The sequence below is a fragment of the Bos taurus genome, chromosome 4, assembly GCF_002263795.3.
Source record: "Bos taurus isolate L1 Dominette 01449 registration number 42190680 breed Hereford chromosome 4, ARS-UCD2.0, whole genome shotgun sequence".
NCBI classification, from domain to species: Eukaryota; Metazoa; Chordata; class Mammalia; order Artiodactyla; family Bovidae; genus Bos; species Bos taurus.
The window spans coordinates 69,227,011-69,239,640 of record NC_037331.1 but is presented as its reverse complement, the minus strand read 5'-3'; the positions used below and the strand labels follow the sequence as shown (position 1 = coordinate 69,239,640).

At 35.9% G+C, this 12,630-nt stretch overlaps 1 protein-coding gene across 2 annotated transcripts in view; it reads right to left on the bottom strand.

Moving 5' to 3' along the window:
* Positions 1–12,630, bottom strand: part of SKAP2 (src kinase associated phosphoprotein 2) — a 171,544-nt gene that overhangs the window by 57,390 nt on the left and 101,524 nt on the right. For both annotated transcript variants that reach the window (XM_024990910.2, NM_001038214.1), the window contains 3 exon segments: positions 1,863–1,987; positions 923–986; positions 436–570 (listed from right to left, as the gene is read on the bottom strand). In XM_024990910.2, the coding sequence (XP_024846678.1) occupies positions 436–570; positions 923–986; positions 1,863–1,987 (324 nt within the window).

Here is a 12,630-nt window from a genome sequence, read left to right as displayed (position 1 = left end):
AATACACTACAGCAAGGAGGAATACATGAGGCAGAAGTTGTTGACATATGGGGTATGCATAGAACTTCTGGTTAATGGAAGTTCCAAGATGTATAAATAAAAAATGATGTGTGAGTTGCTGGAAAAAACTGTAAGGCAAGTCAATTTTTTAATTAAAAAATTATGTAGCATAAACAATGCTAATGAGCCAAAAGTCCCATGAGATTAGGACTGTATCTGCTTCATTTTAACATTCCATTCACTTTTCATAAATGTACATCCACTTACTTGAAACACTTCAAGCAGAACCTTTTGTAATATAGAGTTTGAAGATTTTCTTTGTCCTCGTTTTTAATATTAATAGTTCACCATTTTCTTCTCAAGTTGTCAACTTGATGATATATGGCATTTTTTTAAGGCCCTAAAATCCTTAACTGAATCACCATAAATAAGTACCTGGAAGTTCTTCATAAATTTCATCATCAATTGGCAGACTCCTTGTTGGTGAACTGCTTGGAAGAGGATGATCGACATCATCGTACAGCTCTCCTCTTTCCTCATCATCCTCAGGGATAACATCAGACCCCATATCTACAAAACATGTTTCAGGAAGTAAAACTTTAAAGAATGCAAAAGTGATTTTCCAAACCTTATTACCTAAATTAATGCAGCCCTACAGAGTCACAATATTGATATATGTTACATCTTTAATTTGAACATTTTAGAAATGGATTGATGTATAAACACGTGAATTTAAAAGTTACTAAATGGTACTTGCAGAAAAGACACTTTTATTAATCTGAAGTCAATGGTATGTGTTACCAGTCATGTTCTGCCAGCCATTTCTCACAGAAGTCAATAAGCTTCTGTATATGAAACTCCAACTTATTCAGTTATTCAGTACTCAAAGACTGTGATACCTTGTTCAATGGATTGCTCTTACCTTGTAACACAAAGTTCAGCTGCTGCACCCATTCTTCGGCATCTTTGGGAGAAGCTGCTGTGAACTAAGGAAAAACAAACAATAGCAATAAAAAAAAATCACCACCGTAATGAAAAGTATGTTGCCTCCTTTTCGTTTCTACAAGACCATTAGTAATTCTTTTCATGTCTAGTACTACTTTTCTTGCAAGGATGCTTCTTATAATGTACAGTTAATTTTGACAAATTTATGTAATTGAAGCAGAGGATGATGGATTTGAAACTCTGATCAGCAGCTGGCAGCTGTGCAGGAAAAAAAGCTGCTTCTCTTCATCAATGTCAAAGACAAAACTGATGAACAAAATTTGCCCTTGACAATTAGAAGACACCCATGAATTTCTTTAGACTGCTGGGTACAGCTTTCTTAAAAATGTTCTTGTCAGATTCCAACACATTAACTGACAACTTAATTAACTGGCTTTCAACTGCAATCTCAGATATTTAAAACTTATTAAACATACATTCCATATTGATGCTAGCTGATAGCTCTTGACTTGCAGAGCTGATATGTGTCTTTACCTTCATTTTCTCCCACAACTCTAAGCAATACAATATGCATTAACACGCTGATATTTTTCTTTTGATAATTTCACTCTTTCTGCTATGTAATTCTTTTAAAAAATCACTCAGTTCTATTAAAATAGGTATAAAATGCAACATGTGAAGTAATTGATGAATTACATATTCTCCTGTTCTCTTTCAAGAAGATATCACTTGAACTAATCTGAATTTTTTTTTTAAATCTATTTCTTCTTATATGAATCTTTAATGTTTTAAACCCAGTGTTTTATTATTATTATTAAAATGTCAGGAAGAGTTGTTTTAACAAAATGTTAATGTCATCAAAAATGAAATCAGGAAATCTTATCAACTTAATTTCAAGGCAACATAAAAACTCCAACCTGATAGATACGTTTATCAGGAGCAGAGATTTCAAAACAGCAATCTTTCTTTCCATCCTTCCTAAGAGTGTTATTCATCCTGACATTGTAGCCGTCTATCGCAAATTCACCCTTCTGCTGTTTGTCTGTTTAAGATGAAACAAAAGTTAGAATGTCATTTACTATAGTGAATATAAATGTCTAATTGATTAATTTTTATTTAGATTTTTTGATAAATTCTTCGAAAGAATATTTTTGGTCACACTGCTTTCATAGTATAATGCTTAAGTAACATTTTAGCTATCGCTTTTAATTCTAGAGGTATTTGGAACGGTTGAGTTTAAAAAGGACATTTTAGGGAACCAGAAGAAGATGTCTATAGATAGTGGTCTTATTCAGAAGGAAGCAAGCAAATATGACAATTTCATGTAGGGAAAATCCAAGATTGGAACTCAGAACTTGCTAGACAAGCCCACTACAAATCCATGGCTCTTTCAGATGTAGTACACCAGTGGGAAAACTTATCTAGTTGAAAACCTGCTGGGCGTTTATTTACTATTAACTCCTTTCATCACCACCCTCCAATTCCCCCCACCCCCAAAAGCTTCTAAAACACAACTTTTCTGTTTTAGAAAAACCCCCTAAATTGGAACAAATCAAATTCTAATTTTAAAAAGCAAAACAAAACTACTAATTATAAAAAGATATGAGGGAAACAAGTATTTGAATGGAGAGGAGTGATAAAGCAAGTACAGAAGCATTTCTTACCAAAACAAAAGTAGGTTTCATAACCAGTCAGTGAACAGTTAAACTAGTAAAGCACATTTGAATCCCATACGATGAAAAGTCAAAAGAAAAGATGACTTCAGTTTTAGCCAGATATTACTATAAAGACAAATAAAGTAGTAATACAACAAAGGATTTAATGCTGAAACTGAAAATAAAATTAGTCACCTTTTCCACTTTATCCAGTTACATGATTTTGAGAGAAAAGAGGCACTGCTATAGAATTACTTTCTAGGGTAACGTACAATGTTAAAATCCTGAATAAGAACAACTGTCACTTTCGCTGAGCTCAGGGGAAATACAGAAATACTCTCGTATCATACAGTACAGGGCTCTCTCAGCTTACGGCACCAGTAAAATATGTATCTCCTTTTCTTAAGTATACTAATGTAATGCCTGAAGTAAGAAGCATTTTCAAAAGGTCACTGAGATCATATCTTGTTCAAAACATCAAAGGAAAAAAAGATATCTAAATTAGTAACTCCTGACTTAAATCTGCACATGCTAATCATATTTGTCATAATTTACATCCCTTTAGATAATTGAAAAGCAATTCAAATTAAAAAATTTTAAGTTTGCTTTGTAGAAAAAGTCTGCATTAAACTCTGTGAGGTGAAAACTGTAAAAATCAGAGTAAAGCATTTCCCAAAGCATGTTTTATTGGATATTAACAGGTTTCTATGACCCAACAAGTTTGGGAAATGCTGAATTAAACAAAGTTATACAGGTTTCGTTAGTCCAGGCTTTCTTGAGGCCCTTAATATATATTAATCAAATTTCTATGAGAAAAATTTAGTATGCAGCACTTCCCAAAAGTATTTATCAATGGAACCCTTTTTTCACAGAGTATTTTATGGAACCGGTACTCCCAGAACATAATTTGCAAAATGCCTAACTAGAAAAATACTATTGGGGAAAGGGTATTAGAATAATAATTACTGGTTAAGTACTGTTGGTTCTTCTGAAATTCTCAAAGAAAAATAAATCATTTATTCACTCATTCAACAAATGTATATTGAGCACTTAAAAACAAGCAAGGGAGCATTACAAGCATGGTGAGACAAAAGCAACTAGCAACACCAGTACCAGACCTTTCCCACCCTCCCACTGAAACACACACACCCAACACCTTCCCACACCCTGGATACAAATATAAGTGCTCCAGGAACATTAGTCAATGATCCACCGCAATGAAAAAGGATTTACTTTTCGCTATAAAAAATGGAAGTTGTTGGAAGCAAAATATCAAAGACTTACAAGACAGTTCTGAGAGATTTCCTTAAACTTCCCAGGGAGTGGGAGGTGCAGAGAACATAGGATTTTCAAGGACCAGTTGGAGGAAAGAGGCTCCAGGACCACACAAAGTCTCAATCACTCTACTCACCTAGTCCAACTGTTCAAAAATCCAGGCTTCCTACCTCCAACCTGGGTCTAAAATTCTTAGCAATATAACATGAGTGGGGATGGAAAAGCACATGGAGTGGGAGTTTATGTCTGGAGATGCAAAATCAGCACTACAAAGACTGAGTTTGGAAGACCTGTGATGAGCAGGGTACCTTCTAGTGCTAGATTATTTTTAGACAACCCCCACCCAAAAATATGCTATGGGCCATGTATCAGATGTTCTGTTAGAGTCTAAGAGGAGGACATGAGCAGCCTCTAGTCAGATGAGCCAGAGAAAAGTCACTAACCCAGTTGAGAGGTAAGCATCCTGGATTATTACTACTACTACTAAGTCACTTCAGTCGTGTCCGACTCTGTGCCACCCCATAGACGGCAGCCCACCAGGCTCCCCTGTCCCTGGGATTCTCCAGGCAAGAACACTGGAGTGGGTTGCCATTTCCTTCTCCGATGCATGAAAGTGAAAAGCGAAAGTGAAGTCGCTCAGTCATGTCCGACTCTGAGTGACCCCATGGACTGCAGCCTACCAGGCTCTGCCGTCCATGGGATTTTCCAGGCAAGAGTACTGGAGTGGGTTGCCATTGCCTTCTCCGATCCCGGATTATAGAGACTATAATATCTATTATAGTATATCCTTGACCAAGGAGAAATAAAAGAAGAAAAATCAACAAATGAAGACAGGTGTTATAAAAATGTTATGTAATACAAAACCATAACACAGCACTGAAGATATAGAAAGCAAGCACAAATGAGAAACAGGAATAAACTTTAGACAATTGGTTTGCATCTTTTATAAAGTTAAAAATAATTCTAAATAAAATGAAATAATGTAATGTAAGATAAAAAGAGGAATGACTGAGACATGGAAATTGGAATGGAGCTGGTAAAATTAGGGGAAAATGCTGTATAAGGGAAAAGAAAATGCAGCAGCCAAATTCATAATGTATTAAGGTGAAAAAATTTGAAAATTGTGAACATTGTTGAAAAATAAGATCAGGCATATGTTTTAAAAACTTCCTCAGTAGGTAGGGGGAGAAAAGAATAAGGGGAAAGATGAACAAAGGGAATATGATGAACATGGAAGACTGACAGAAATACAACATAAGAATAACGGGTGTTCCAGAAGAAGGGTAGTATATAAAACAGTGCCAATAAGCAAAGATATAACAGAAGAAAATTAAACTCCATCAAAGACAGACAAGTCTACAGGCAGAAAGTGTTGCTTAAACAAGTGAAAATAATAAGAAACTAATACCTAGACCTAGTCAGCTGATTATTGAATATTTGAGGATAAATAACGACCCCATAAATGGCAGCCCACCAGGCTCCCCCGTCCCTGGGATTCTCCAGGCAAGAACACTGAAGCGGGTTGCCATTTCCTTCTCCAATGCATGAAAGTGAAAAGTGAAAGTGAAGTTGCTCAGTCGTGTCTGACTCTTCACGACCCCATGGACTGCAGCCTACCAGGCTCCTCTGTCCATGGGATTTTCCAGGCAAGAGTACTGGAGTGGGGTGCCATTGCCTTCTCCAATCATACAAATATCCAAGTGGGGGGTAGGAGCATGATAACAGAAAATGAAGAAAGATTTTTAACTCTTTCTCAGCTTTTTCAAATCCTTAACAATAAAGTAGCCATATTTCCAATTAGTCAACATGAGTCAGAAAGTTCAAGACATAAAATGGGCAGACATGGCTATGCTAAGACTCCACTGTTCTCCATTCACATTAGCATCTCTTCAAAACAGAGAAAAAAGAGAAAACCTTAGCATCATATGGCACCACAGCAATTTACATATAGGCTAGTTCCACAGTACTTTCTGGGACAGTTTCAAAGACACTTGTTGACTTAAAAATAGTTACATGCCAATCAAATAGGAAGCAAGAGCGTAGAAGTTCATTTATACATAACCGTAATAGACTAATCAGATATTTTACCTAAATAAACTTCCCAACTAGCTGAAGTTTTAGTTTAGCATTTAAAAGTGCCAAAACTTTATAAACTGTTGGATTTTGTAATGGAAATCATCTTGAAATATATGACAGTTCTGTTAAGCATAATTTAACATTTTCTTGACGATCTAGTAATACTAATTTGAGTATTAGTTTTTATAGTATGTTACAACATGTTCATGCCCTCAGGATTTTTGAGGTGTCTGTCCTACTATTAAATTTCTCTCAGCTTCTGTTTTACACTTTAACCTTGCCTGTATTATGCTGTTCAAATTTAATGTCTACAGAACTGAAGACTGCCAGGAGAAACTAGGTAACGAAATCTGTTAAATTGGTAACTTAATTTTACACAATTCTAAAACAGTAGGTTCAAGGTAAAAAAGCAGTTGGCTCTGATCTCTTATAAAACAAAATGCATGACGTTAATGGTAGCTATTTCCTCCTACTTCTTCACTTTTAGGTTTACAGCTGTGTTCTGGGGTGGGAGGTGGGGGTGTGGTTAAGGGCCAAAAAGACGTATCATATTTCCTGAGCTCCTTCTATATGCCAGAAATTTAATATAGCATATCCCCTATATATCTTGAAATAATTCTAAGACAGAGAAGGTGTATATTATATCCCCAGCACTGATGAGGGGGGAAAAAGAACCTTAAAATAACCAACTTGTTCTCAGTCACACAACCAAAGCAGTAAAAGCCAGGACTATAACATAAGTCTGATTCCAAAATCTTGCTTTTTCAACCATTTCACACTGTCTCCTAGAAAGTGTTTCTCAAAATATATTTCAAGAATCACCTATTGTAAAATCATCTCAGATGCCTGTTAAAAATGTAGAAATGGCTACCACTCTGCACCTCCTGTACAGGATTCCCTGGGGGTGTGTCCAGGAAAGCAAGTTTTTAGCAAATAACCCAGGTGATTTTTGATACACGTTAGTGTTTGCAAAACCACTGTTCACGGAGATATGATTTATGAAGTCTCAGTTGATAAGTGTTACAGCTTGCATTTCCTCCTGAAACATGTGCCCAACTTTCTCAGCTTGCTTTGCCCATCTCTTAAATAGCCATTATGGTTATGCTCTAAATTCTGCTCTTTTCCTGCTTTACAGTACTCACTGGGCAACCTTACCCAATCCCAGGGATTAAATTCCTATCAATATGCTTGTCACTCATAATTCTCTATTTTCGGTCCAGCTTCAGAACTGAATATCCAAATCTGCACCTTCTCACTATCCATGTTTTATCTCTTGAATGTCTTATAGGCACAATGTATATAGCATGCTCACAACAGAGATCATCTTATCCTTATTCACGCTTCACTTGTGATCTTTCCTGATGTGTCCTCCTACTCCATAAGCAGTACCTCCATTAAGTGAAGCCTCCAAACCAGAAAATTGAGCATCATTCTTAATTTCTCCCTTTTCTTCATCAAGTATTGCCATGTTATCTCCCTCTACCCCACTGCCACCTCCCCAAACCTAGCCAGTCCTATTTTTCTAGCAAATATACTTTTTTCTTTTTTGCTGGCTCTGCAGAATACATGCTTAAAACACCAACCACTCTCCTACCATTTAAAATACAGTATAAATATAGCAACTAAATAATTCTACATCATTTAGCACCCCTATGAGTTATGACCATTTGTTATTTGAGGATCTCCAGCATCTAAGTATCTTTCCTATTTTTAGTCCTGAGATCTTTAGGGAGCAGAGCACACTTCCCACCACAGAAGCTGGAGGGAGGTTAGATTTTCCCTCTTTCAGATCAGTCAAGCAGATACGCCAGCCTGGGTCCTAAATCTGAACTGTTGTTCATACCAAGAATGCTAATTTGGTACAAATGGTTAGCAAACAGAAAGATATGACATGTGTTCAGAAATTTTTGATAATATCTGCTTGTTACGTTTAACAAGGCCTTTCCTTCTTAGTGAATAACTCATGCTAGTTTCATAAGTATTAATGCTCCCTAGTAAGAAAGAGGGAAATACGCCCCTTAATACTGTGGAATTATGCCCACTAAACTTTATCCAACTGATCAGTAAGTTGTTCTACGCCCTCAGTTAAAGACACACGAACATTTTTTCTGTTTACATAGCTCACATAAATGAGTTATACCATGAGGAAATATCATATAATACTATTTAAAGTGAAAAATACTTTATGACATATATATTTATTACTTAAGGGCCCCAAATGGCTCTGAAAAACAAACACAGGCAATATGTATAGGTCCAAAGGGAAGCACTTTAGTTAGAATTATAAGTTTGACTCATATGGTCTGGTGGCAGGAAATTGTAGATATTTCTAAAGCCTTTTATTTTTCTGTAAAATAAAAGTACATTATAAGCATAAAAATCAAGTGGTTTCTGTATGCAGCCATACACTTTCAACCACAGCAATAAACCTGATTTAAAAAACAGTGCAGTATGAGGTAGCTGTGAACTGAGAGTAAATAAATTACAGGCATTCCTGTAGATTGGAATTTAAATGTTTCTACTTTTGGAGGGCTATTCCTACTTTCCCTCTACGGCTTCCCTGGTGGCTCAGGGATAAAGAATTTGCCTGCCAAGGAGGACACGTGGGTTCCATCCCTGGGTCAGAAATATCCCCTGGTGAAGGAAACGGGAACCCACTACAGTATCCTTGCCTGGGAAAACTCCATGGACAGAGGAGCCTGGTGGCCTCCATGGGGTTGCAAAGAGTCGGATACAACACTTTTCCACTACAACTGAAATTCAGATAACAATTATAGTCTATTAGACTATAATAGACTATATAATATATACTATATATAGTATATATATACTATATATACATATATGTATACCTACATACATATAGGTATTGTTAAGATAAATACTATATAGGGAATATCTTAATATCCTATACATGTTATCCTCTTAGAGCCTTCTATGATAGAGAATTAATGACACTCCTGCTACACAGGTAACATGAAAATGGCTAAGAACACCTGAGATAACTTGTGTCTCCTTCATGCACTTACAGTGGTAAACAACTCTCTGAATTCTCTGCCTCTCTCAGCTTCAAAGCACATCTTGCCTCCAGTCTCACCTTCTGATAGCTGTCAACATGATCTTTCTAACATCCAATCAAAGTTTGTCATACCATCTACTCACCTGCAAGGCTTAGAAACATTAACTGTCCCTTATATAAAAAAGGCCAAACTTCTGACTAGGGAATTCACCAACTTGGTCCCACCCCTTCCCGGCTCATCAGCCCTCATATACATACTCACATATGTCTTCAGTCTACGTACAGATGGATGTGCTCAACTGCTCAGTGTGTCCAACTCTTCGTGACCCCATGGACTGAACTTCCTGTGTCCATATTATCACAGCAAGAATACTGCCATGGTTGCCATTTCCTCCTCCAGATATACAGATGTATAGATATATTTTAAATCAAACCTGTCCTATTTTACTGCAAACTGACCCATCATCATCAGACCTTTAGTAAGACTTAATTTGTACATGAATATTTCCTCATGTTGAAGAAGTCCTACTAAATATCAGATGTACATTTTAACTTCTCTGTATTGCTACAGGGTAATAAAGGTCTTTTATTTAACACTTATTTTGATAGATTTTAAGTTAGTATTGTATATCAAAATTATTTCACTTCTATCAGGTCAAATTATTTCTATTTCTTAAGGAACAACGAAGATATCATCTTTCCTTATACAAACAACATTATAAAATGAATTTTTTAAATGCCAGATTTGATTTACACATTTTATATATATTCATGATATAATTATAAAATGCTAATGCCCTGACCCAACAATTTGCCTCTATCAAATGAATCAGGAAGAAAGGTAAGCTCTTATGGTTGTTACTAAAGTTGTTGTTATAAAACAACAGAACTTCAATTATACAAATAATATTATCATTCTAGCAATATTTTGTAGGTACTAAAAGAGAACTACGATGCTATTTCAACATCAAAACACTTTATAACTGTCACTCACACTGATTGAACAGCTATGTCCTATTTTTCCTATCAATGGTTAAATTGTAAGGGAAGTAAGAGAGCAGAGAGGTCAACTTCAATGGAAAATTTTATTTCCCTGCCAAGATAAAAACTTTATTTTAAATTATCTGTTAAAAGCCCAATTTTCTACTGACTTTCATTTTATATTGAAAAGATACTATAATGAAAAAGTTAAAACCCAGATACGCTAAATAATTTTTGAAGTACATTTAGAATGACTCTTGTTTGAACCGAGGCTACCTGCAGCTGCCACATACTATATAGCGCTAGGGTTTTCTTTAACTGGGGCATGGGGGTAGAGACAGCAAAGCCCCTTAGGTGGAAAGAAAAGAGATACTTTGTACAAACTAACTGCTGCTGCTAAGTCGCTTCAGTCGTGTCTGACTCTGTGCGACCCCATAGACGGCAGCCCACCAGGCTGCCCCGTCCCTGGGATTCTCCAGGCAAGAACACTGGAGTGGGTTGCTATTTCCTTCTCCAACAAACTAACTACTACCCCCTTAAAAGTGGGAGGAGATAGGTTCATAATACTGATCCATGATCTCATAGAGGTTAAACAGAAAAATATGAGTTTGGAACAGGTTCCTAAATGAATCATCATTTACAGGCATGTTGGAAGGGCTGGTAACCACCAAGTTAAGGAAAAGAGCATGGCTTTGGAGCGATAGGGACCTGCACTCTCAGCAGCCTGTGATAACCTCTCTTGCCTCGACTAGTTCAGCGCCCCCCACTAAAACCAATTCTGGTCATAGAGCCCTATGCTTAAAAGCCATATTCAAGATAAAACACTTAGCAGGGCCCTTATTCTCATAAGGCTTTTGTCAATCTGATCCTAACCCACTTTTTTAGTCTTTTGTACTCCCTCCTTTTACTCTCTGTGACAGTCTTGATAAATGAGTTGAGTCATAATAATCAAATGAAGAGGAAAGAGATGAAAACAAGGATGTGATTTCACAAAGTGCGAAAGTATGTTATATATATATATATATATATATATATATATATGTATTATCTTAACTGTGTATATATGTATATATACCTCATAAAGGCCCCAAGTGATCATGAATGATAAATACAGATAATATTTATGGGTACAAAGGTAATAGTATTATTCACCCTAGAGGCTGGAACTAGTCTTTCTAAGCCATGATTATCTTGATGGGTCCGAATGTTTTTTGGCACACAGTGAGTTAGAAAATGTGAACCACGTAACTGTCAAAGAGTAACAAAGTACAGTTTAACCCAGTAAGTGGTATCAACTTTTCTGCACCTCTGTAATCCATTTATCTAAATCCTACTTAGCTGGGGGATCATAGTTCTCATATATCCAAATAGCTCTTTCCAAAGTTTAGATTAATGGTTCAAACATACAGTAAACACTGATGTACAAATTAGCTATCTGATGTCACATATAAAAACAAAAATTTCATGTGACATATACATTTTCTTAGGAAGAAAACAACACTAAGGAAATTAGGATCATGTCAAACAAGTAATTAAAAACTGTCTGAAGATAGATACCCACCTCCCAAGTCCCTAAAAGCCAGAAGTGGCCAAGAATTCCAACGAACCGCTAAAAACAGATCTGAAATCTCAGTGGAAACAGGAGGCTTCATAGTGACAGACAGGGAAGAGCTTAAGGAAATATAAACCAAACCTTCATAGATCCACATAAAAAGGGAATGAGAGAATAGTAGTTTTTAAAAAGCTGTGGTAGTGGCTAGATGGATCACAAAGTACTTAAAATACAAATTAAAAAGAATATTATTACCTCAGGCCTCAAAAAACAAGAATAGAAATGGGAATTTAACTAACCTGGGTTTGATCCCTGGGTTGGGAAGATCCCCTGGAGAAGGGAAAGGCTACCCACTCCAGTATTCTGGCCTAGAGAATTCCATGGACTATATAGTGATGGGGTTGCAAAGAGTCAGACACGACTGAGTGACTTTCACTATCACTTTCTCCTCAAATAACTAGAATTTAGAGTATTAGCTTTTGAAATAAATATAAATAGGTCCTGGGGATTATATTTGGGGATAAATTATATTAGATTTGGGGAAGACTGTTGCTAATCTTTGACCTAACAGTATATACCATTTAGGACTATGAGTGATGGAAGCAGATATTAGTATTCATTGAGTTTTACAGAAATTAGAAATGAGAAGCTTAACTAACCGAAGTCACAAGGATTTGAAACCTCCCTCTCCTGGTCTTATGAAATAGAAAAAATTTCTTCACAGAGAAGTAAAATCTTGATCTCAGTTCACAATACTGTACAAAATTATATTTCTATAACAGTAACACACTTATTATCTATGATAATCATAATTTAACATGGACTCTAAATTTTCTGATAAAATCACCTACTTAACTAAGACTTAGCAGAAGAAAGAAGACTGTTCATAGTTGTTTATAGTTTACATTTCATGGATACCATTATTACACATGAACATGTAAATTAGTAACAGAATGCAAACTAGCCACTAAATTAATTTCTAACTTGATAATCCCACTAACCAAAAGGTAGGACCAGTTTCTAGCATCATGCATTTATTTCAAATTTATCTGAAATATAATAATCATATCTGCCAATTTGTAATAAGGAAAAACCCTAAAAACTGCAAATAATGTCAAATGAAACAT